Here is a 25,631-nt window from a genome sequence, read left to right on the forward strand (position 1 = left end):
CTCCCTAAAGAAATGATGTTAAAAAAAGGGGGTGCGTCTTTATTTCTCCCCTGGCGCGTTGCAACGGCCTTTGACATTAGTTCCTCCCGCTTCCTTTACCGACATGCATGACGAGAGTCGCTGTTTCCCGGACACGGCGGCTGAGTTTGTGAACGGTGTCGCTTGCCCTCCTTCCCTTCGTGAGCTTTTTGCTCCCGGCCGGGTCAGCGGGTGCGGCACGAGATGCACCACCCCGGTTGCTCAAGGGACGCGTCGTGATCGTCTGGCAGGGTGAAGGGAAGGGTGGGGCGGGGCAGAGCAGGGAGCTCTGCGTGGAGGCTCCGCTGAGCTCCTGATCTGGCCGAAATGGGTGGAAAAGGTAGAAATCATGTAACCTCTGCAAGTCACCTCGTTGCCTTGGTCCTCTTCGCTTTTGGGGGAGCAGTGAAGGCGAGGCCCCTGCTCAACGAGGATTACTCTTGCAGCAGCTGCGGGAAGCCTAACATTGTGATGGTGATGTGCGATTCCTTAGTAAGTATTTGACTTTTTCAAAACAAAAGCAAAACTGTCCAGAGCAACTTCTTTCCAGTCATGCTGCTGCTGCTTGCGAAGAAATGTGAGGCGGGATGGTGTAAATTAAAATATCTACTCTTTCAGGCTCAGCTGCTGTGGACCTGATCTCCCTGCTGCTTGAGCATAGCTGCTGTTTTTTTCCGCTTGGAGGTGCCATTTACCGGTACATGCTAGAGAACCCCATGCGAAAAGAGCTTGTATTGAGAGTGACGTTTGTTGCTAAGCTTTCACTTAATAATTGGAGAGCATGTTCTTGTGTCACGCTTGGGTTGCAGTCCTATACACGCCTATTTTGGGAAGAAATTCAGTCAACACAGTGAAGGTTAACTTTTAGCACTTTAGATGTAACTTTTTGCAAGATTATGGCATTCGGACTGTGCTGCCTGTGATAGGAGAGGAGGGGGAAATTTAGCATTATACAAAACAATTTAACATTATACTGAGAAAAGGAGAGCATTATATGTTACATAAATTACATAAAGTAGTGCTTTATGTACGCTAGGGGTTATAACACCACTAGCATAAGTGAATATGTGGGAGTGAACATGAAGCAGCTTGCAAGTTTTGCTCAATAGTGAAAAAATAAAAGGTACAGGAGCACTAATGGTGCTCCAGAATTGGGATTTACTTTGCAAATGGGTCATTGGCAATGAGTTCTTTCTTCTTCTGATTTAAATTGGGAGCAGGGGATGTGGAAAGGTTGCCCACGTTGTCATACTTCGTATGTCTGGCCCATACACTGTCTTCTTTGTCTGTGTTATTGCAAATGGCCAGCTCCAAAATTGCTCTTAAACATTCTTGCTTAATTGTACCTCTCACTGAAATGTTTCAATTGTCAATATGTATACAGTGGTACCTCTGGTTACGTACTTAATTCGTTCCAGAGGTCCGTTCTTAACCTGAAACTGTTCTTAACCTGAAGCACCACTTTAGCTAATGGGGCCTCCTGCTGCTGCTGCGCTGCCGCTGCACAATTTCTGTTCTCATCCTGAAGCAAAGTTCTTAACCCCGAGGTATTATTTCTGGGTTAGTGGAGTCTGTAACCTGAAGCGTATGTAATCTGAAGCATATGTAACCTGAGGTACCACTGTATTTGTAGGAATATATATTTCAAACCATGCTGGTGTCCTGTCAGTGAAGATATGTTCCTAGAAAAATTCTGTTGCATCCAGAACCACTGAAATGGGTGTTTTGGTAGAGTGTGATTTTTTTACAGTGTGATTTGTAACATTGCATTGATTAATGTGATTTCTAATGTTGCGTTGATTAATTTCCAGAGTAATTCTCAAAATGCTTCCCCCCCCCCCCGCATGCAGGATGGAAGGCTGACATTTCACCCAAAAAATGAAACAGTAGACTTGCCTTTTGTGAACCTCATGCAAAAACATGGCAGTCTCTTTCTTAATGCTTATACCAATTCTCCAATATGTTGTCCTTCCCGTGCAGGTAAGATCATACTCAAGCAAGAAATACATAAGTAGAACCTATTTAAATACTACTTTATGATAGCTAAACTTCAAAGATTTTCCCTGGGCAACCTTGAAACTTCTGGTTCCTTTTAGTGTCTTGTGAGCCAGGCCTTCAGGATAAACATAGTATCACTTGCATGTTTTAAAAAGGAAATAAATAATATGCTTGTGGGACATTAGGAGTGGGTTGTTGTCTGTATTTACCAAGTGCAGAATGGCTGAAGGTCAACGTTAGAAGATTCATCATGTGAGTTAGGGCTAAGCCTGTTGTCATACCCCTTTTATAAGTGGAGAAACTAGGCTGGGTATGACAGTGACTTGCACAAAGTCACTCAGTGGGCTTCATTGGCTTGTCTTCTTCTAGATGAATAAGTTATATGACTTACACACCTTGCACACTCTTTAGGGATTGTGTTACAAGAACTCCCTGCCTTGGGAGAGACCTCCCCCCCTTATTATCATTTTTGTAGCCCCTTATTTTGACAATTAATTGGCTGCTTTCTGTTTTTATGGCTATTTTAATTTGCTGCTCTGTCTGTTCTACTTTTTTCTTTTATTTTGTTAATCACATATTTTGAGTATTAGGTGCCTTGGGCATTTCCTAGAAGTGGGAAGACAAAATGGAAAGCCCTTCTAAACAAACACTGAACTGAGGATTGATTAAATGGACTACAACATTTATTGGTGCTCCTCCTTTTTCCTTCACACTCATGATCAGAATGGACCACACTCAATAGATGGCTAAGATACCTAGACTGAGTCCAGCACTGGCTCCTCTCCCCTCTCCCTTCCATGGATTGTCAGAGCTGAGAGCTTATCCATTAGCAGAAACCTGCTTCCATTTCTTCACACCTCTTACTGTATTATGGCTTCTGAGAATTAACCTGTCAGTAGTGTGACTGAACGTAGGAGATTTGACTCCAACTCGTAGTTCGGAAAATAGTGGCAGTAACAGTTCTCAAGTTCCTTTCCTTGCTGAATACAAAGTAATCAAAGGCTGGCGAGAATTGTATTGCTTTTAATATTTTTATTGTAAGTGGCTTGCTTTAAAAGGCAAGGTAGAACTAATAATAAAAATATTTTTCTGGTGATTGGAGAGGGCAGAGGGGTTGTGAAGATTCCTCATGCTGCTGAACGAGTTCTGGCCTCCTGGAGCCATTGTAATGTTGGGTTAGAAAAATATAGTCGCAAAGTCTCTATGGGTCCTTGAAGCCACAACTTCTTGCTTTAAGGCAGGGGTAGGGAACCTGTGGCCCTCCAGACGTTGCTGGACTACCGCTCCCATCATCCGTCACCATTAGTCCCATTGGCTGGGGCTGATGGGAATCGTATTTCAACAATATTTGGAAGGCTACCGGTTGCCCATGCCTTTTAGCTGCAGTGGAAGTCATAAACATTTGTTTATTTTGTATTCCGCTATGTGCCCATAGATCTCAGGGAGGTTCACAACATAAAATTACTATATAAAAAGCACAAAACATGTAATAAAAATAAGAACAAAGACAACCCAATAATCTCCCCCTTCCACAACACATTCAAAAGGGCATCTGATGTCAGTCAGCCCAAGACCTGGTTAAAGAGGAACGTTTTCGCCTGGTGCCCAAAGGTGTCTAATAAACATGCAAGAGGAAAGCTGTGCATACTTTGTTTTAGTCGGATTATATATGTTTTATATGATTCATCAACCAATTCTATTATGGGTGTGTTTCTTGTTTTTGTTTTAGCTATGTGGAGTGGCCTCTTCACTCACATAACAGAATCTTGGAATAATTTCAAGGGTTTAGATCCAAATCACACAACATGGATGGACCTCATGGAAAAACATGGCTACTATGCTCAGAAATATGGAAAACTGGATTATACTTCAGGGCATCACTCAGTGAGGTAAGCAATTGGGGAAACCCTATCTCTGGTTAAAACTGGTTAATCAGAGGTGTGATAACTGCTAATAGAAAGCCTCCTGGCTAAAACAGAATTGTTATTTTATCATTTCTATGTACAAAGTGCTTTTCAATATTTACTTCATTTATCCTGACAACACCCCTTTTGAGGCCCTAAGACTTTACGTTGAAACAGTACTTTTTGTTTTGTGCTATCTGTAAACCTACTCATAAATGGATGTGTTCTCTGTAGTAACCTCAAGTTCTGACAGTTCACTCATCTGTAAAATGTGTTCCCGTCAAATTTTTGTTCCATTAAGTATATGAAACTGGTAGCACTTTTTCAGATGATTTTTTTAAAAAACACTTTCTCGAAACATTTTAGTTTTGTAACTAAAATCCTCATCATTGCTCAAAGAAGTCCTTATTGTCAGGGAGCTACAAAATCCATTCTAAAGGCAGCAAACTTCTCAGAAGGGTTTATTGTAAGAACTAAGTACCTTGGGAGAGCTGCAGTCATTTGCTCTTGAACAAATATTACTGTCTGGTCTTTTTCTTCACAATGCAGCCACTTGTAGGCAACCTTTCTGAGGGTCATAGTTTCTTTATGCTGCATAAGGAGAAAATAATTGGATGTGTCATTCCACTTCTAACACGTCTAGCCCTATTTACTGAAGCTCAAGTTTCATATTCTCCCTTTTCCTTTGTGCATGCTGCAGAGAGTTGAAAATGCAGATGATTGCAAGGGGAGAAGAGGGAGGCTGCCTCCCCTTCTCCAGCATCGCTTGGAAGAGATCAGAAATGTCCCTTTCCATTTTAAATTAACCATGGTTTGTTGTTACAGCCAAACCCTAAACCATGTTTAATATAAATTAGTTAGTTGTCAAACCTGTTTTCTTTTCAGTATGACTTGAGTTGACTTGTTTTCACTAATCCTGGTTTACTTAAGCCTAGCCACGGTTTCTCCGTTTTTAAATGTCACAACAAGCAAAATTTAACTTCCCAGCTTGTTGCTACAGCCATGCAAAGTCAGAGGAAGAGAAAGAAGTGGCCAGGTACAAGGCTTACTGCTGGGCCATGTTTGAACATCATTTGCAAAGGCAAACTGATATGAATATCTTTTTATAAACCCAGTTAAAATTTAATGTCATAAACCACTGAATACAAATGGCAGGCATGTCAGAAATGTGAACATAATGTTAATTTGCCTGTGATTATAAAGGTAAAGGTAAAGGGACCCCTGACCATTAGGTCCAGTCACGGACAACTGCGGGGTTGCAGCGCTCATCTCGCTTTATTGGCTGAGGGAGCTGGCGTACATGTGACCAGCATGACTAAGCTGCTTCTGGCGAACCAGAGCAGCGCACAGAAATGCTGTTTACCTTCCCGCCGGAGCGGTACCTATTTATCTACTAGCACTTCGTGGTTTTGAACTGCTAGGTTGGCAGGAGCAGGGACCAAGCAACAGGAGCTCACCCCATCGTGGGGATTTGAACCGCCGACCTACTGATCGGCAAGCCCTAGGCTCTGTGGTTTAACCCACAGCGCCACCCGTGTCCCTATGCCCGTGATTGTATCTACATGGAAATAAAGTACTGGTATATACTGAATACTGTTCTGATTTTCAGTAACCGTGTGGAAGCCTGGACCAGAAGCGTTGATTTTTTGCTTCAGCAAGAAGGCAGGCCTGTGGCAGAACTCGTAGGTAACAAGACCTATATGAGAGTCATGCAAAAAGATTGGAAGGCCACCGACGATGCTGCAGCTTGGCTAAGAAACAAAGCCACCAACTTGACACAACCCTTCGTTCTTTACTTGGGGCTAAATTTGCCTCATCCATATCCTTCACCTTCCTCCGGAGAAAATTATGGGGCATCTACATTTCGGACGTCTCCTTATTGGCTACAGAGGGTATGCAAATATTAGCGTATAGCTTGATATAAGTTTTTTAAAAAGAATTGTATTTCTAGAGCATTTTATTCCTCAACCCACAGAAGGACCATAGCTCAGTGGCAGAGGGTCTCAAGTCCCCAGCACCTCCTGGTAGGACTGGGAGAGGTTCCTGCCTGAAACCCCAGAGAACCTCTACCAATCAGTATAGACAATACTGAGCAAGATAGACCAATGGCTTGACTCGGTATAGGGCAGCTTCCTATGTTCCTAATGCTGTGTGACTCAAATCTGAAATGAAAGATTAACCACAGTACAGTGGTATCCTGGTAGTTGAACGCCTTAGTTGTCGAACAAATTGGCTCCCGAACGTCGCAAACCCGGAAGTGAGTGTTCTGGTTTGCAAACTTTTTGGGAAGCCGAACACCCAATGCAGCTTCCGGTTGAGTGCAGGAAGCTCCTGCAGCCAATTGGAAGCTGTGCCTTAGTTTTTGAACCATTTCGGGAGTCGAACGGACTCCCAGAATGGATTAAATTCGGGAACCAAGGTACGACTGTATTTTATTATGTTGCCAGATTGTCTGTGACCAAGTACAGCAGATATGTACTTACGTTTTTATACTAAACTGTAATCTCCTTGGCCCCCCAGGAATTATAGTAGGGTGATAGTGCTGAGAATTCTCTTTTCAGAATATCTAGTCCTACATCCTTCCTGTTAAAAACCGCTATGCTTGTGGTTCCCTGGATAAATGGAAAGACCCATGCTATTTTTCTAGAAAAAAATGGTGCCGGAACCCACCATGAACGCTTCCCTTTTTCTCTTAGAATGGCAATGGCGCCCACCTGAGAAGTGAGTCCCACACGAGTTCTGACTGGAAAAAAAAGCCCTGAGAATGACTAATAAAACCAGTTTAAGCTTATGATGTAAAGATATTCTTTATTTTATTTGTGTATTACATTTCTATCCCACATTTCCTCCAATGAGTTCAAGATGGCATACATGGTTTCTTTCTGTGAGGGGGAGTCAGCTCTTCCTGTTTATTTGTATTCCATTTGAGTTGTTTCCAGGTTCTGTTTTTACAATGGTCACACAAAACTCTCCAGACTGGTTGCCATGGCTCCCACTGCTTAAATGGCAGTGTAACCCTGTAATTCAGCAGAATGTTTTAAAGGAAACAACCATTTCTTCACAAAAGCATCTTCAGCACATGGTTTACTTTTTATATATATAATGCGAATAGTGCTCAATTTTAGTCTCCATCATTGCAATGTCTTAGAATTTCAGCTGTTTGAATGATTTCTTGATTACTCCTTTTTTCCTGTTGCCATCCACTCCAAGGGATCTGTATTGAGCTAGTGAAGTACAATAAGCTCAGAAAGTGTACACCTTGTATTCCATTTTCTAGGTTCTGTGCTAGAATTTTTGTCTTAGCTCTAGTCCCTGAATATCCTTATACTAGGGAGAACATGAAGTTGTTCTTAGCTTGGGAACCAAGTGCAACCAATTTCTTCACTCTTCTCAGGTCACCTTTCATCCCTCTGTGTGGCAGGGACAACCTCATGGCCAGCATGAGCTGTAGAGAAGGCTTTTGACTGTTGACACAGGAGAGGCCCAATGGGAGGAAAGTTATGTGCAGTGTTTCTAGAAAAAGAGGTGCCGGAACTCACCATGAATGCCTCCCTGGTTCTCTTATAATGGCAATGGTGCCCATCTGAGAGGTGTGCAAACTCTGTTCCAGTGAGTTCTGGCTGAAAAAAAGCCCTGGTTATGTGCCTTCTGCTAGGATCCACCCCATAATTGTGTGTTGGAATGCCTAATGAGAAGTATGGGTAGTATGTTCTGGAGTATACCATAATGTGTATTCCATGGAAAAACTGGAGCCAGACAAAAATAGTCTTTTGTTCGCTCCAGAGTTTTCTGAGGGGACAGCTGTGAACATCTAAGAAGTCAAGAACCCGGCTGGATCAAACCAAACATGCATCTAATTACAGCATCCTGATTCTCACAGTAGCCAATCACATGCTTCCAAGCAGTGCAATAGGGTAGACCTCTTGTGCTGTTGCCTCACATCAACCAATAAGCACTGTTCATTTCTCTAGCTGTGACATTGTCTCCATTGATGGCAATTAACTTGAACACATTTGCCCAGTAGCAGTACAGTGGTACCTCGGTTTTCAAGTGTCTCGGAAGCCGAACGTTTTGGTTTTTGAATGCCGAAAACCTGAAAGTGAATTCTTCCATTTTCAAACGTGCCTCTGAAGTCGAACAGCTTCCGAGGTGCATTTCTCAATTTTCTCAATGGAATTGGCCGAGCGCCCATTGCGCCTCGGTTGTCGAACGTTTCAGAAGTCGAACGGTCTTCCGGAACAGATTACGTTTGACAACCAAGGTACCACTGTAGTTGAATCGGCTTCAACTAACATTGAAGCTAAATATGAACATGAACTTGAATACACGTTCTACAAAAATAATAATTGGGTGTTCACTTCCAGAGGATTGCTATCAAGTTAATATATTGCAATGATTTGATTGCTAAACAAAGGAGTTCTTTTCTGTGAGCCATGGGTTTCTATGCAGTATGCCACACTTTGACTTTTGCTTTGAATATTGAGTTGCCATTATGTTTATGTTTATGTTTATGTGTATGTGTATGTGTCCTGCCGGGCACATAGAATTAATTCTGTAGTTCTTGGGGTTGCAGCAATGGCCTTTCTAGGTTGGAATGGAACTTAGCGCTATAGAGCTGATCAAGCTCTCTCATTTGCTGAATCAATTCAAAGCAGTGCATCAACTTGATGGTCTCACAGTACGCTATGTTGCTAAGCAGATGGTCTGTAAGGTATCAGCTGGAGCCATCTTTAAGACGTGTGGCTTTGTTCCTAGACGCAGGCACTGCGGTGAGCAAGGAAGACCACACGTTCAATTTTTTAGGAAAAGTCTTTCTTGTAGATGATTTGTGTAAGCGTTAGTATAGTTAGGGAGGGGATAGTGGAACCGGAAGAAGCTGCTGGCTGCAAAAGATGTCATTGCGGTGGAAGGCTGTGATAATCTCCTAAAATCTAACTGAACCTTATGGAAGCGGGCTGTAGCAGATCCAACTCTTTACCTATGCATTCTGAATGAATTGCACAGGCAGGAAAAAAGCACCAAGTGTAGTGGTAATGCCTGGAGTATTGCCTCTAAACACATGCTACATTTTGCTGCACAGATCTCTGATAAGAACAGCAGTGGGTCAGGGACTCTCTCCTTACACCAATGTTCTAACCTATTGAGAAGCAGATTGGGGGTGGTATTCAGCTAAGTTTTACCCTGAGTCCATCCATTGTAGTTAGTGAACAAGACTAAGTTAGGCCCACTGATTTCAATAAGTGTACTTTGTGTTACCCTTCATTGAATACCACCACCCTGGACACCTTCCTCAAAGCGCACTTTCTCTGCAAAGCTTTTTGGCGCAAGTCCCTAGTTCTCATGGCATTCTCTAAGCATGTGCAACTGAACATACCTGTTTATCCCTGTCTCCATTTCCCTCCTCTTCCTCTGGGTCATATTACAGATTGCACTCCCCTCAGGGCAGGATCCTGTGCTCTTGTTCTCTGTAAAGCACTATGCACTTTAGTCCTGCTCTGTAAATAATGCATTGGGCAGGATTCGCCTAAGAAGCCACATCATCACAAGCCCTGTTTGAGGACTTCTGCTTGCGCAATGGGGCCCTCCCCTCTTCTTCTCCCCTCATTTATAAAACATGGAGTCCTCATGTTCAGTCAGTATGTCTACCTTGGGCTGCTGGCAAATTGGACGGTGATGATAGTTACCTTTTGACAAAATAAAACATTTTTCCTTTGTTACTAGGTGAGATACGAAGCCATCAAGATTCCAAAATGGCTTCCATTTTCAGAGATGCACCCAGTAGATTACTATTCCTCTTATACAAAGAACTGCACAGAGAAATTTACGGAGAAAGAAATCAGAGATATCCGAGCACATTATTATGCCATGTGTGCAGAAACGGATGCAATGCTTGGTAAGTGATATCCTGATTCTCTTACTAATATCATAATGTATTTCTCAATACTATTACTGCAAAGATCGTTTTCTTCCCTGATTCTAGCCATGTAGAGGCTACAGTCCTAATTATGCATTATTCAAAGTCTTAGAACTGCAGCCTATATATTTTTCATAGCTAAGCTTCGCGTAAAAAGATTTTTTTCCAGAAAGTAACAACTAGATGTTTTCTGTTGGGGTTTCTTTAATCTATTATTTAATAAAACTTCTATCATACTCTGCCTACAAAGTTAGAATCTGATCCATGAAGAAAACAATATGTTTCAGTTCATGTATTAAGGACTATGGTAACGTCATTTCAGTTGCAGAGGCCAGGACTAGAACCAGTCCACCCATGAGGTAGGCTGAAGCAGCTGCCTCTGGCAACAGAATCCTGCGCCCCACCCCTGCTGCGGTTGCGCAGCTGCAGTGGCAGCTGCATCTTCTTCCAGCAAGATCTCACAGAACTCTCGCAAGATCTTCCCGGAGGAAGGTACAGCTGCGCAGAAGGGTAGCCACTTCCTTGTTTTGCCTCAGGTGGCAAAATGCAAGAGGCCGGGACACAATCTCAGGAGTGTACACAGCAATCTTGATGCAAATAATGTATTATGTGAGCCAAGTAATTATGTTTACAAATGTAGCTCTGTACTGTGAGGATATTCAACTAAGTCAAACTTAGTAGACCCACTGAGATAAATGGACTTGACCACCTTTATTTCAATGGGTCTACTCTTGATTCAGTCCAGATATCATCCGATACATCTGAGCTGCATGACTCTGCAACTCCTTTGAGGAAAGGAGCTGGGCCTTTGCATGTATCACATAAGGCATCATTCATGTGGTTCTGCCCATGTACATCTTCCTGAGACCTGGTCTCAGCCACCACCACACAAATGACATTAACCTGGTTTTAGATGTCTGTATCAAACATCTGAGGGACACGGGTGGCACTGTGGTCTAAACCACAGAGCCTAGGGATTGCTGATCAGAAGGTTGGCGGTTCGAATCCCCACAATGGGGTAAACTCCCGTTGTTCGGTCCCAACTTCTGTCCACCTAGCAGTTCGAAAGCACGTCAAAGTGCAAGTAGATAAATAGGTACCACTCCAGCGGGGAAGGTAAACAATGTTTCCGTGCGCTGCTCTGGTTCGCCAGAAGCGGCTTAGTCATGTTGGCCACATGACCTGGAAGCTGTCTGTGGACAAACGCTGGCTCCCTTGGCCTATAGAGTGAGATGAGCACTGCAACCCCAGAGTTGTCCATGACTGGACCTAATGGTCAGGGGTACCTGTACCTTTACCAAACATCTGTGGCAGAAAGTGCTGCAAAGGGAGTGTTGAGTGTTGTCGTGCCTGCAGTACAATTCTGACAGGAGTGTCATTGGGGAGGGAATGTAATTAATCTGGTGTATTTGTTCTCTGTGGCTTAATACATGTAAGACATGTACTTTATGGAAATAATATTCTGAGATGGCTGTCTTGGGGGAAGAGGTTGGAAATGAAAGGATATTCAGGCACATCAATTCTGACACTGTAGCATTTTTATATTGTTATTGCCAGAAGAGCAGAAAAATGGTCAAGGAACATCTACTGAAACTGAAGTGCGGTAGAGTGAGGAATCCTCTCAATTATTATGAATCTTCTTTTTATATGTTGGCTTCACATCTGGAATGCTGTTCTCATCTGCTGCAGAATTTGGCATTCTGAGAATTTCAGCTTTAATTCCTAAAAGCCTAAGTGTAATGAGAGAGATGGAGAACAGAAGTGAGAAGGAGCTTACGTCAAGTGTTTTATTTGGGTAGAATTTTGGTGCCTTGCTGTCTCTTTGATGATCTATGAGCAGTATGGAAAATCTCCATGTTTTGGGCTTACTGATCAGTTATTACAATCCATGCCAGTAGTTGTAACTTCTTTGAAAATCCTTAGTGTATGTAGAAATTCAGGAGAAATTTGACAGTTTCATATATGATAATAAACACTGGGTGAATTCAAGAGAACTACAACAAACCCAGATATTGACAACTCAAATCCTAGGTACACTTACTCAGAAGCAAGTCCCATTGTGTTCAGTGGATCTTACATCCAAATAAGTATGCATGGGGGTAGCCAGGATTTTTTGTTGTGGGGGCAGACCTTTTGTTAAGAGGGGCAGGCCTTTTGTTGGGAGGGAGGGCAGAACCTCAGTTTGCTATGTATTTTATTGATTTTTATTTATGGGGGGTAGCTGCCCCTCCCTGCCCCCCCAGCTACGCCCATGTAAGTATGTATAGGATTGTGGCCTAAATCTTGCATCTGAGCTTGTGCACCACCTTAAATGGGATTCAGATTCATCTTTCAGTGCAGTTTTAAAAACTCTTGCAAGTTTCAGACTATTAAAGCATACTTTGAGATCTGTAGGGCAGACATAAATGTGAGCTTCTAAAAGTGGATAACTGTGGGTGTTTAGCAACAGATTAGCAAAATGCAGCATTTCGGATGGAGATTTCTGGAAGTATGGAAGCCACAGTTGTGCATGCTGATATTTAGCTGTGGAAAGAACTTATTCAGAGTTCTCAAGGAGAAAATAAACTGCCCCTCATGATCTCCCATAATCAGCTTCTCTCCATCCTCCCAGAGGACTTTTCTTTGGAATCCTTGAAACAGCAATGGCTTCTGTATAAATGAGAACACAGGCAACGTGATCTAGTGCTTTCATTGCACTGGCAGAAGAGCTACCTCCTTGTGACATCTAAAAACTATTTTTATGCATGTCAATGTTTAATGAATATTTTGATGTTTGCGTATTAACCCTCCCTTATATTTTGTTGCAGGTGAGATAATTTCTGCTCTAAATGACACAGGACTACTCAGAAGGACTCTTGTCGTATTCACTGCAGATCATGGAGAACTTGCCATGGAACACAGGCAGTTTTACAAAATGAGCATGTACGAAGCAAGCTCACATGTTCCTCTCCTTATAATGGGACCGAGTATTAAGCTGCAATTCATCCCCAATGTGGTGTCCCTTGTGGATATCTACCCTACCATGCTCGGTAAGCAATATTTCTGTTGGAATAGCAAGCTCACTTCACATGACCAGCAGGGATAAAAAAAAATTTAAACCATCCCCTTTGCGCGCCCCGTGCTTCGGGCTGCAGGCTGCTGCCCGCAAGCCTTGGGAGCCCGGCGGGCAGCAGCCTTGCGGGCTCCCAAGGCTTGCGGATAGCTTCCTAACGCCTCTCGCTCTCCAGGCTTCAGCGAAAGCCTGCATTCGCCCCATAGGACGCACACACATTTCCCCTTCATTTTTGGAGGGGGAAAAGTGCGTCCTATAGGGCGAAAAATACGGTAATTCACTTACCCTGGCATTGTCTGAAGGCTCATGGTACAACAACCTTTCTGATGCAAAGCAGGTCTGGTTAATGCTTGGATAGTAACCCAATGTGCAGCATAAAATTAATGAGTGCGAGGATGATGCTTCCTGGGCACAGTCACATGGGCGATCCTAACCAATTGGAAATCACTCTGTGAACATGATAAGATGGCCATGCTTCATAGTTAACTGTATTTGACATGACAGTATTACGGAGGGAAAATTGGGTCAATTCAGAGTGAGGGCAAAGCCTTCTGAATAGGTGAGCTCTTACAAAGGAATCACTGAAAGGTCGCCAAGAAGTTGGGGATTTCTACACTGCTGGAAGATAGTTAGTACTTTTAGTTCAAACCCAATATTCTAACTAGAGACTTTAGTTTAACATTACTAATCAATGAGTCACACAGTCTCTCAATCAAATCTCAGCCCCTACCTTCTTGTTCCAACTGTCTTAATTTCCCCTCTCTCTTCTTGAAGTTCGTATTTTTAAATCACCTTCCTTCCTGTGCTCTCATTCTCCATATGTTCTCTCCTGGTTCTTCCTTCCTGTATTCAGAATATTAAAAAAATACAAAAAATATATTCAAAAATGATTAATTTATTTAGGTGAGTAACAAACAAATGATTAATGTTATTTTCTCAGACACTCCGACTGATGAAGTAAGCTCTGACCTTATCTGTAGTAGATAGGAATATAGTCTCTGTCTGTGTGCCTTACCATTTGATTTTACAGTTTGTTTCTGTACATGTATGTGTCACATCTTAACAATTTCCCTTAAAAGTGTGGTGTTGTATCTAACATGGCACAAACAGACTTTTATTCCTGCAGCAGATTTTGCCATCCTGTATTTCTCTTTGTAGTACACCATGGACACCCCCCCCCAAAAAAAATCACTCCAGAGGGTTCCTCAGCCCTCTGAAGTATGTTTTTGAGGATATGCAGGGATGGAAAGGGACAGGAAGTTCTATTGCGCAGGTGGATGCCTGTTCCCTTTGTGCAGTGACAGCACTGCATGCAACCTATGGTGTTGTACTTCCATCTTAAAGGTTGTTTAAATTCGGCAGATGGGGGGGGCGGGCTTCAGGGAGAAGGAAGGGTAAGTCTTACTTGTGCAAACAGGACACTGCAATTAGATGCCACCCTTAGTTCAGAAAGATGTTAGGTTTAATTTCAGTGACTTAAAAATCTCCCTATCTGTCTCTTTTGCATCGCATATGAGTTGATTAAAAGTAACAAATAAACTGCTAATGGTTAGAACAGAACTGAAGTTTTGTGGAAATAATTTCCCTAGGTAGCTAGTATTAATTCTGCAGTAAGAAAATGTAAGAGGCATCTTGGACTTAATATAAATGCAAAGATAAGAGGATCAGAAATATCACTATAAAGGGCAAAGGGCAAGTTGTAATGGTTGACATAGTATATAATTTATTTCCTTGTTGGTTTTATATATTTCTGCCTTTTCTTTTAATTATGTTTAATTCTTTTTAAATAATGTAAATACCAAATTTTAAAAACAAATTGACGTAAGTCACAATTTCAATTTCAGACGTTGCTGGAATACCCATACCAAAAAATCTCAGTGGATATTCACTGATGCCCCTGGTATTGAAACAGGCAGAAGATAAAGTCCCAACTAGGAAGCAACATTCTACTTGGATTCTGAGTGAATTCCATGGCTGCAATGTGAATTCTTCGACCTACATGCTGAGAACTGACAGATGGAAATACATAGCATACTCAGATGGTCGTTCAGTATCTCCTCAGCTGTTTGGTACGTTTGCTACTTGATTAATGTACAGTCTGATCCTCTGTTCTGGTCCGCACGAGTATCATAAGGTAAAGGTAAAGGGACCCCTGACCATTAGGTCCAGTAGTGGCCGACTCTGTGGTTGCGGCGCTCATCTCGCTTTATTGGCCGAGGGAGCCGGCGTACAGCTTCCGGGTCATGGGGCCAGCATGACTAAGCTGCTTCTGGCGAATCAGAGCAGCGCACGGAAACGCCGTTTCCCTTCCCACCGGAGCGGTACCTATTTATCTACTTGCACTTTGATGTGCTTTCGAACTGTTAGGTTGGCAGGAGCAGGGACCGAGCAACGGGAGCTCACCCCATTGCGGGGATTCGAACCGCCGACCTTCTGATCAGCAAGTCCTAGGCTCTGTGGTTTAACCCACAGTGCCACACACGAGTATCTCATAGGGAGGGACAAATCAAACTATGTAGCTCCTGTCTTGAAGCAACACAAACTACCAGACGTATGATTAATTGTTGCTGCATCATGTCTTGTGTGTTTCACCAGAAGAGCAGAGAAGCAGTGTAGTAAAGTAGTAGCGATAGTAATTAGCATCCCATTCTTCATAAGGATCAGCACCCTCCTTTGCAACAAAGCAAGTTTGTACAAACAAAATATGACAGTTAAATCAAAACACAGTTCTGCAGTCAATGCACTGCACTGTTGGAAACAGCAAAAGTGCAGTCTGAAGACACTAGAATCACTGGCCAAAGTCTGAGACAGGTAGGACAGTTGTCTCTTTAATGTCTCAACTGTGCATAGCCCAGTCTGCTTAAACCCATAAACCTGGGTTTGAATTTGACCACTGCACTACGGTTCCATCCTCTCAAATTGGACAATGTGGTCAGATGACTAGGCACCCAAAGAGGTTAAGGTCCAAAAAGGTGGCATGCTGTAGTCTAGGCCTGGGTACATTACCAAAATCATCAAGGGAGCAACTCCCCTATGAGGAGTAATGACATTTGAGGGTTTGGGGGGTTTGTTTGTTAAGGGTAAGTAAAGTGGCACATGAGAGAGGTATATAAAAGCATGCATGGTGTTGAGAAAGTGGAGGACGTTTTTCTTCCTCTTGTAAAACTAGAACTTGGGACCATCCAATAAAGCTGAATGGTGAGAGTTTCGAGGGGAGGGAAAGGAGTATTTTTCCACGCAGCGCATACTTAATGGAATTTGTTACTGTGAGGTGTAGTGATGGCTGCCAACTCAGGTGGCTTGAAAAGGGGATTTCAAGGAAGATGGAGCTATGTACCACCTCCAGTATCTAACACAGTATGGTCCTTCAGATGAAAGTTTCCCTTCTCCTGCTCTGTACTGACTGGCAGGGGGCTTTACTAGCCCAACCTACACTAGGGTGGTGTAGCCATTAGGGTGTTGGACTAAGATGTGGGAGAACAGGGTTCAAATCCCTTCTCAGATAGGAATCTTGCTGGGTGACCTTGGGCCAGGCACCATCTCTTAACCTCACCTACTTCACAGCTTCGTTGTAAGGATAATATGGAGATGGGAGAGCCATGTACACCACCTTGAGCTCCTTTGAGGAAAGCTGAGATATAAAAGCAAAATAATAATAATAAAATGAATACTGGGGATTGAAATTGGGAGACCTTCTGCACGCCAAACAAATGCTCCAGTTCTGCGCTACTGCTTTTTTCAAGTTCAGGCTCATTAATTTGTCTTAATCGTTCTTTGTTGCAGATCTCTCTGCTGATCCAGATGAACTAACAAACGTAGCAACCAAGTTTCCAGAGATCACACAGTATTTGAACAAAAAACTCTACTCCATCGTTGATTATCCCAAAGTCTCTGCCTCTGTTGAACAGTACAACAAACAGGAGTTTATCAACTGGAAACAAAGTTTAGGACAAAACTATTCTGATACCTTAGCTAACCTCAGGTGGCACCAGAACTGGAAGAAGGACCCAAAGAAGTATGAGGATGCAATTGATAGATGGATTAAAGAGAAGACAATTGTGTGAAATGTCTGCAGAAAGTGAGAATGGACAATCTGCTCCTGAATATAAAAAGGCAGCGTGGGTGCAATAAGCAGTTACCTCTTACTGCAACAGATACTGAAATGGGACGTGGGGTCAGATGCTATCCTCCAGTCTTTCCCGTTTCCCGACACAAATCCACTCTGCTAAGCTATAAATGCTAGCTAGCCCCAGTTGCCTGTTAAACAGGATTTGCTAGCCAGCTTCAGAACCTGATTTCAATTCTGGTTAAGAATCCCTGCTAAGTGACCTGTGATTAACATGGAAGTTGATATAATGGCCTTATTGGGACATAATGTTAAATTATGGTTGTTAGCGTGAGCCTTGTCTGCACTTCCCATCCCCCTTCTCCTCTGGCACAGCCACAAAGGGGATATCAAAATCTTTTCCTTCCATTTTTAACGAGAGTTTACCATTATGTTCAAACCTCAGCAAACCATGCTGAGTCTCAACTATGGTTCAGAGAAACCAACCAACTTCAAGCTGCATTTTGTGAATGTGATGTCACACTGGGCCCTGCCAAGATTTGGAAAAGTATTCTGCCAGCAAAGCCCCTGAGCAAAGGATACCCTAGGGGATAAATGGAAACCACCACCCCTCCACCATCTCTAGCACTGATAAGAAGCCCTTAACATCCAGGGGAAATCTCACCATGCCTGTGTCCAGAGGTTGCTCTAGAAGGACTCTTGAGGTGGGTTCCCAACTCATCCCCCTTTCAGAGGGGGAGACGGAACCATCTCCCAGCCCCGGAGAGCATAGAGCCCAGAAAGTCCCATGTTTGGGCATCTACCTACCAAAACAGTACATGTCTGATAGGCCAAAATTATAGAGCTACTCATAGTAAGGAGTCTTGGGTGAAGTGTGGGAGACCAGACTATAGAAGCTGCTGGAACAGCACATATTGAAATCTAGCAACTCTTTTGAACCACCTTGTCTATTCTGCCATGCCTTTTGACAGATGGCCTCTGTTGCTGGCTTCTACTAAGATCCTGCCTTTAGAGCTAGGCTTGTTGATGGACTGCTTTTATTGTGCTTTGGCATGGACTACACCTTGACTTCAGTCTGCTTTTCACCTAGTTGCAGGAGCAGACAGGGCTACCCCAGCCTCTGCCTAAGAACTAAGCCCTGACATAGTTGGAGCAGGACAATTTGCTTGTTTCCCTAAACCTTTGTTAAGACTAATCCGAGTTTTAGGTTTGGACAAAGCAATAAAAAGCAGTCAACTGAAAACAGAAACAAAAGCTGCTTATTACATCTGCACTAGCCCCAAGACTATACTTTTTCAGGTGGGAAAGTATATACTGTAGTGGCTAGGACTTCGCTGTGAATTAGGAATTCTCAGGTTTCAATCTTGTCACTGCCATGAACTCACTAGGTGCCTTAGGCACTCTTTCTCCGCTGTTGCCTGCAATACGGGGAATAATCAGTGGCTTACCATACAGTGTTGTAAGGATAACTATCAGATGCATGTAAAACATTCTGAAAGCACTATACACATTTGTATTACTATACTTGGAATAGCAAGTATAGTATTTGCAGTGCCCTAACTGGAGTGGCTAACCTTTGAGCTTCCATATGTTATTGAACACCACATCCCATCAGCCCCAACCAATATGGTTCATAGTCAGGGATGATGGGAATTGGAGTCCAACAGCATCCACAGGATACTTTGTAAGCTACCGTATTCTTGCACTAGTTAAAGTATTCATTTTGTGAGTGAGTTTGTGTTCTAACTGGATTTTTTTTCTTGGTCAGAACACAACATTTCAAAGTGCAGTATTAACAGTTTAGGGCCGAACAAGGGCAAGCACACCTGTTCAGCCTCCCTCCAGGTGATCCATTTGCATTCATCCCGATTTGTTTGCACAAAGCTTATAGGAAGGTTAGATTATACCTAGTCTTATTGAGCATTCATCCTCCATTTTGCTTGTGGTTATGTTTACATGGAATCATTTGTTCACCCTCCACTTTTCGGTGCATTTTTCTGTCACTTTCAAAACCACAAAGAGTCTTGAGTTTTTAAAAAAGTGGATTTGTTGTACAAGAGCAACATAACCCTTTAACCCACCTTGAATGTAGAAACCTGAAGTTCTGGTATGCATTTCAATTCCTCCTACAAAACAGAGAAGTCTGGCAATGCCCTCAGTTACTACTGAACACAAAAGAGATACATGCAATTTTAGGTCCCCACCATACTGATGCCATTTGTGACTAATGATTGTGTGATACAGTCCTGAATTCCTTTGGGTTAATGGTTTGTGTAGCAATTTACAAGTGGGGTTTTTTAACAACACCCCCCCCCCATGAAGTTAGTAGTATGGTGGTGGTTAACATTGTGTGAGGTAATGCTAGATTCATCTACACTTCCTTCTTATTCTTCTAAGGGCTTGCAGCTATTAAAAACCGCTGTTTTCTTTTACTGTATTGCATAAGCCTTTTAAGTACTGTTTAACCTTCATGCAACACACGCCAGATACTTGTCTGGGTATACCAACACGGCTTGCATTTGCAGTTTAAGTGTGAGCAGCATATGTTGTTTCATTTGGTCTAAATATCCAAGACATATGCATGCAGATTTTTGCTACTCAAATATGTTAAATCTCCCTAGCAACCATTGTCCTTTCGATTACACACACACACACACACACACACACACACACACACACACACACACAGCTAGTCCCCTATCCTTCAAGCAAATGCAAGGGCAAAGAATAAGAAGAAACTCAGAATAATTTGGATCTGCTCTCTAGTGCAGTGGGAAAAACTAGTTGTCTTACTGTCTCCCTGCCCCTGCCAAACCTCCATGTATTGGAACAGAGGTGAAGTTTAAAATGAAAGAAAGGTGGTATTTGTGTAGGCAAATCTCATCATATTTCCCTCAAATGCTGAACATGAGTGGCCCCATGCTATGAACCTGTGCTCAATAGCCTCCAAGACCTACATGTGGAGGCTGAGGTTGATCTGGAAGCTGCAGCTGGAGCAGAATACAGTGGCCAGTCTCGTGAATGGAGCAGCCTAGCATCAGCATGCAACACCCTTGCTGTAAGAACCGTACAGGCTGCCAGTATGCTACCCATTTGAGATTGCCTTATGAAATTCAAAACAACAGCCCCAAACTCCTCTCCCTGCAATAAATGGTTTAAGCAGGAATCCTAGAATTGCAGCGTTGGGGGGGGGGGACTCTGAAGGAAAAGGAAAAACGAGTTTTGCCTTTTCCTACAGCAGAAATATACCCCCATTACTCTCAGAAAATGCTTGCATTTGAGGCTAACATTCCCAGCTCCAGTTGCAGATGGCTTGGAAATCCTGAACAACAGAACTTCTGTCATGGGTTAATGATGAAGTGCCCTTTTTTGTGTGCTCCTACTTTTTAATGTTTTGTTACACGAGCTACACAACATCTTTGTGTGTTTTCCCAAATGAAAGCTAGTGGGACACTGAGCTACTACTGCTTTAAGCAATGCTGCCTCTGAAGGGAGAAATAGGACAGGATGCTGGAATTCATTTCAGCATTAATAAACAGCTTGGGCTGTGTTCAGACAAGCACTTGTTGCATTTCATTTTATTTCACTCCCTCTGTTCTATTACAATTTGCTTACATGTATCCTGTGCATACATCCTTGCTTGTGCTGGAATTGTTGGGTTCATTATTTGTTTATAAATGCTAATTTCCTTCATTGAACCCATGCACACCCAAATATCATTTTATATAGTGTGCAAGGGACCAACTGTACAAAAGCTTCAACCTTTTTACTGAGAAACAGACTTTTTATGTGAAAAAGGAGTGGAGTACCCAGAACATAGACATATTATCAACTCCTTGCGCTATTTTCTAGAGCAAATTGTGCAAAAAATAAAATAAAAATCCACCTGCTGGAATGAACTCTACTATTATGTGAGAAAAGAGAACAGAATAGTAACTATCAAAGGTGAAAGTAATTATACTCCTTTAGAAACTACTGCAATTGTAGATTATCAGTCAGGGGTACTTATATATGACATTTATTCACACCTGTTACAAGACCACATATTTTTGCATACTTGCCACTAATGCCCACTTAGAAAGGAACTACATTTGCATAAAGCATTCTTAAAAGCCTTTCAGTTTTGCAAGTTACATTTTGTACCTGCTGATTTTTCTCAACCTCTGCCCACAGGTCACTGGCAGCTTTCATTACAGCTTATATGCTAATTAGACCAATTGTACTGAACAGAGACAATTATATGTTTCATATTCAAAATCTCTAATATTAAGTTCACTTGCACTGATTGTGTGGAAGATGACAAAATTAAGAAAGGCAGTATAAACGGTCAGTTTGCATAGCAAAAGCAGTCCTTATTTTTGCCCCTTTCTCTTGAAAAGGGACAAAATCTGTGGCAATGGAATTTGAAAATAACACACCTGAAAATTGCTGTGATGAGTGAAAGCAGATTATGCAGAACCCCATTGTTGACAAACCTAACAAAATGGTTGTGCTAAAACCACATTGTGCAAGTCCCGTCATAAGTTATGGAGTGCAATGAATTGAACAAAACTTCAGGAAGTTTAAAACATTTCACTGTTACCATGTCCAAGCTAGGCCCATTTACTTGGAAACAAGTTCCTACATTCCCAGCAAGGGCTTAAAATAGCAGCTAGATCTGAAATGGTCAAGTGGAATCTCCTGGCCCTTCTGGGTTTCCTTGATTTGAAAGAGGGTCATGGCTTCATAATCGATTAAACTAAGCAAGGGTCACAAGGGCTCCAGATTCACAGCCAAATTTCAGCAATGGGTCAGCGCTGTGAAGTGTGAAGTATTAATTAAGGTTCTTGAGCAAGTGCAGAGTGCGTTTTCCACACTGGAGTAGGCAGTAGCCCTCAGACTTCCGGTGTTAAGATGGGAGTCTCCCAGATTTGAGCAAGTGAGCAGCCCACAGGGAAGCTTGAACCCCAGCACAAAGTTCTTTGACACACTGTGTGAAGAGAACACCTAGTGTGCTTGAGGTGGGCGTTATAATAATTTGTCAGTTCTCTTTTGCTTTTTTGTCTTCCTCCTTGGGTACTTTCCAGGCCAGATATGGCAAATCGGCTGCTGAGACATCCCCAAGGGATTGCGGTAACAGAGGTCGTGGGGTATGTAGGTGTTAAACGTCGGGTTTCCCCAGAAATATCCGGGCTAAATGAGTCAAAAATACTTGTTGACGACGTCCTGGGGATACTGCATAAAACGTTCGGTGCCTGCAATCCCACCAGAAACTGTTTAGAAGCCGCTTTCGCAAGCGGCGGAGAGCGGCTTCTCACCCTCCTGGAGGTGGACGACGGTGGAGACGGTGGGCGGCTTGGTCTGGCAAGGGCACAGCCAGCGTCCAGGGCGCTCGGCACCCGCTTGCGGCGGCGGCGGGCGATGCCGGTGGCGAGCCCGCCGTCGGGGCTGCCCGTCGGGGCAGCGGCACAGCCTGCGCTGGAGGCGCCGCGCCCACGGGCCGTGGCTGTGGAACAAGAGGCACACGTAGGGGTTGAGGGCGCTGTTGGTGGCCGCCATGATGCTCCCCAGGGCCGCCCGCGCTTCGTCGCCGCCCTCGGAGGAGGCGAAGGCCAAGGCGAGCTCCAGGAGAAAGCGCGGGAAGCCACAGAGCGCGAAGAGCGTGGCCAGCGCCAGCGTCAGCTGTAGCGCCCGGGCCCGCGCGCGGGGCAGGCTCCGCGGCGCAGGCGGCGAGGGCAGCGCGCACTTGGCGCCGGGCAGCAGCCGCAGCAAGAGCGGCGGAGGCGGGCGAGGAGCGGCGGAGGCGCCGGGAAGCTCCGCGCCGTAGTGGCGGCCGCTGCCCGCTGCCCCCCGCGATGGCTCGGCGTCGTCGTAGTCGTCCTTGGCGCCGGGTGCGCCGCCGAGCGCGCTGAGGATGCGGCCGCAGGTCCCGCCCAGGAGGCAGGCGGGCGCCACGAAGCCCGCGACGGCCCAGTACACGGCGTAGGTCTGGCCGTGCCAGCGGGGTCGCTGCGGGAAGATGCTGAGGCAACGGCCCCCAGCCTCGGGAGGCGCCAGCCGATAGACGAAAGCTTGCGGCAAGGCGAGCAGCAGCGCCAGCAGCCAGCCCAGCGCAGCCAAAGCGCCCCGGACGGGCAGGAAAGAGAGCGGCGGGTGCGCGGGGCCCCTCACCATGTGGTGCCGCTCGATCGCGATCAGGACGAGCATGTGCGAGGGCGCCAGCAGCCCGGAGCCTTGCAGGAGCCACAGCAGGCGGCAAGTGGCGTCCCCTGCAGGCCACGCTGCTTGCCCCGGCTCCACGTCGGCCGGCGGAAGCTGGGAGAGCAGCACCAGCCCGCACCCGTAGAGGTCGGCGATGGCCAAGTGCGCCAGCAGGAAATCCATCTTGCGCCGCCGTCCGAAGCGGGCCCCGCAGCAGCACCCTCCGCAGCGCAGCCGGTGCAAGAGCAAGCCGTTGCCCACCAGCGCCAGCAGCAGGATCGCGCCCGCCGACAGGGTCCGCGCGCTAGGCTGCCCAAGAGTAGCCCCGGGGGACGAAAGGTTCAAGTTCCACCCGGGAATCGCGATGCCGGATAAGTTGGGTCCGACGGCAAGGCTGTCCGGGTTGAACGTGTCTTCCATGGCAGCGAGGATTGTGCACGGGTGCCCTCGGCAGCATATATAGGGGCTCTGCCTGTCACCTGTCACTCACCGTGGGTGGGCGCAGCAGGCTGCAGCCATCGCGCCTGTGAGCTCTGCCCACTCCTCAGCCCATCTCGCCCTCCCCTCCAATTCAACGGTTGCAGTCGTCTTGAGCGGAATCAGGGTATCTTCACTGTCACATTTTCCACAGACGCCTCCCGAAAGCACACGCCTTTCGCAGCTAAATACCGGCGATCAATTCTCACTAAACGAAAAAGATCGGTTCCCCGCACCCCTGTGTAGCGGCCGCATCAATTCACTGTTGCTTTCCCAAAGGGGTTTATATCTAGCTTGAATGTGCTAGAAAACCTGTTGCAAGGAAAGCACAAACAAATCCTGCAGTATTAGAAAAGCCCAGAAGTCATGCCACGGATGCCACCAAGAACAAACTGCATATTCTTCATAACCTTATCAAAGCTAAAATTGTCTTGTGCCCCCTGCAGCAGTGTGATGTACAGAAATTGTTAAGCTTTTCACAGCATCAACACTTATCAGCTGATGTCTGCACATCAAGCTGATGTTATAGGCATAGCTATAGTGGGCAGTTAAATAGCTGACAACTGCAACTCACTGATGCAGATTAAACAGCTAGAAACTATTGCTCCTGATTTCCATACCACAGTGCTCCTGTGGTATTTTCACAGCTTTTGCCCCAACTTGGTTTGTTGTTTAGTCATGTCCGACTCTTCGTGACCCCATGGAAGAGAGCACGCCGGGCACTCCTGTCTTCCACAGCCTCCCACAGTTTGGTCAAACTCATGCTGGTAGCTTCGAGAACACTGTCCAACCATCTCGTTCTCTATCGTCCCCTTCTCCTTGTGCCCTCCATCTTTCCCAACATCAGGGTCTTTTCCAGGGAGTCTTCTCTTCTCATGAGGTGGCCAAGGTATTGGAGCCTCAGCTTCAGGATCTGTCCTTCCAGTGAGCACTCAGGGCTGATTTCCTTAAGAATGGATACGTTTGGTCTTCTTGCAGTCCATGGGACTCTCAAGAGTCTCCTCCAGCACCATAATTCAAAAGCATCAATTCTTCGGCGATCAGCCTTCTTTATGGTCCAGCTCTCACTTCCATACATCACTACTGGGAAAACCATAGCTTTAACTATATAAACCTTGCCTTTGTTGGCAAGGTGATGTCTCTGCTTTTTAAGATGCTGTCTAGGTTTGTCATTGCTTTTCTCCCAAGAAGCAGGCGTCTTTTAATTTCGTGGCTACTGTCACCATCTGCAGTGCTCATGGAGCCCAAGAAAGTAAAATCTCTCACTGCCTCCATTTCTTCCCCTCCTATTTGCCAGGAGGTGATGGGACCAGTGGCCATGATCTTCGTTTTTTTGATGTTGAGCTTCAAACCATATTTTGCGCTCTCCTCTTTCACCCTCATTAAAAGGTTCTTTAATTCCTCCTCACTTTCTGCCATCAATGTTGTGTCATCTGCATATCTGAGGTTGTTGATATTTCTTCCGGCAATCTTAATTCCGGCTAGGGATTCATCGAGCCCAGCCTTTTGCATGATGAATTCTGCATATAAGTTAAATAAGCAGGGAGACAATATAAAGCCTTGTTGTACACCTTTTCCAGTTTTGAACCAATCAGTTGTTCCATATCCAGTTCTAACTGTAGCTTCTTGTCCCACATAGAGATTTCTCAGGAGACAGATGAGGTGATCAGGCACTCCCATTTCTTTAAGAACTTGCCATAATTTGTTGTGGTCAACACAGTCAAAGGCTTTTGCATAGTCACGACCTGTCCATCTTGGGTGCCCTGCACGGCATAGTTCATAGCTTCTCTGAGTTATTCAAGCCCCTTTGCCACGGCAAGGCAGTGATCCATGAAGGGGCCCAACTTGGTAGAAAGGGGAAATCAGACCAGCAAAAGGTCTTCTCCATTTTTCCCTTGGAGAATAGGAACAAATGAAGTAACTAAGATGCAGACCCACAGTTTGTGGCACATTAACAGCTGACAAGTGCATTGAGGCATAGATATTTGTAAACTACAGCCCTCTTCATCAAACAGGAAATAT

At 44.5% G+C, this 25,631-nt stretch overlaps 2 protein-coding genes across 6 annotated transcripts; one reads left to right on the top strand and one right to left on the bottom strand.

Moving 5' to 3' along the window:
* ARSK (arylsulfatase family member K) lies at positions 1-19,384 on the top strand. 2 transcript variants are annotated; one of them, XM_082191362.1, is made up of 8 exons: positions 1-510; positions 1,869-1,998; positions 3,746-3,905; positions 5,530-5,812; positions 9,642-9,813; positions 12,642-12,863; positions 14,731-14,955; positions 16,670-19,384. In XM_082191362.1, the coding sequence occupies exons 1-8, from the start codon at positions 346-348 to the stop codon at positions 16,948-16,950; spliced, it is 1,638 nt and encodes a 545-aa protein (XP_082047488.1). In that variant the 5' UTR covers positions 1-345; the 3' UTR covers positions 16,951-19,384. The 2 variants fall into 2 exon arrangements, with proteins under 2 accessions (XP_082047488.1, XP_082047489.1); XM_082191363.1 differs by lacking the exon at positions 1,869-1,998 and having other exon boundaries at positions 413-510.
* On the bottom strand, positions 11,027-24,356 carry GPR150 (G protein-coupled receptor 150). Of its 4 annotated transcripts, none has more exons than XR_014211937.1 (3): positions 22,250-24,356; positions 13,617-13,729; positions 11,027-11,564 (listed from the first exon to the last, which is right to left on the bottom strand). XR_014211937.1 is itself a non-coding variant. In XM_082191364.1 (2 exons), the coding sequence occupies exons 1-2, from the start codon at positions 23,550-23,552 to the stop codon at positions 13,695-13,697; spliced, it is 1,338 nt and encodes a 445-aa protein (XP_082047490.1). In that variant the 5' UTR covers positions 23,553-24,356; the 3' UTR covers positions 13,070-13,694. The 4 variants fall into 4 exon arrangements, 1 of the variants encoding a protein (XP_082047490.1); XR_014211938.1 differs by lacking the exon at positions 11,027-11,564 and adding an exon at positions 11,591-12,483; XR_014211939.1 differs by lacking the exon at positions 11,027-11,564 and having other exon boundaries at positions 13,070-13,729; positions 21,371-24,356.
* Positions 24,357-25,631: the final 1,275 nt, after the last annotated feature.

This window comes from Podarcis vaucheri (assembly GCF_965113315.1).
Source record: "Podarcis vaucheri genome assembly, chromosome: 11".
NCBI classification, from domain to species: Eukaryota; Metazoa; Chordata; class Lepidosauria; order Squamata; family Lacertidae; genus Podarcis; species Podarcis vaucheri.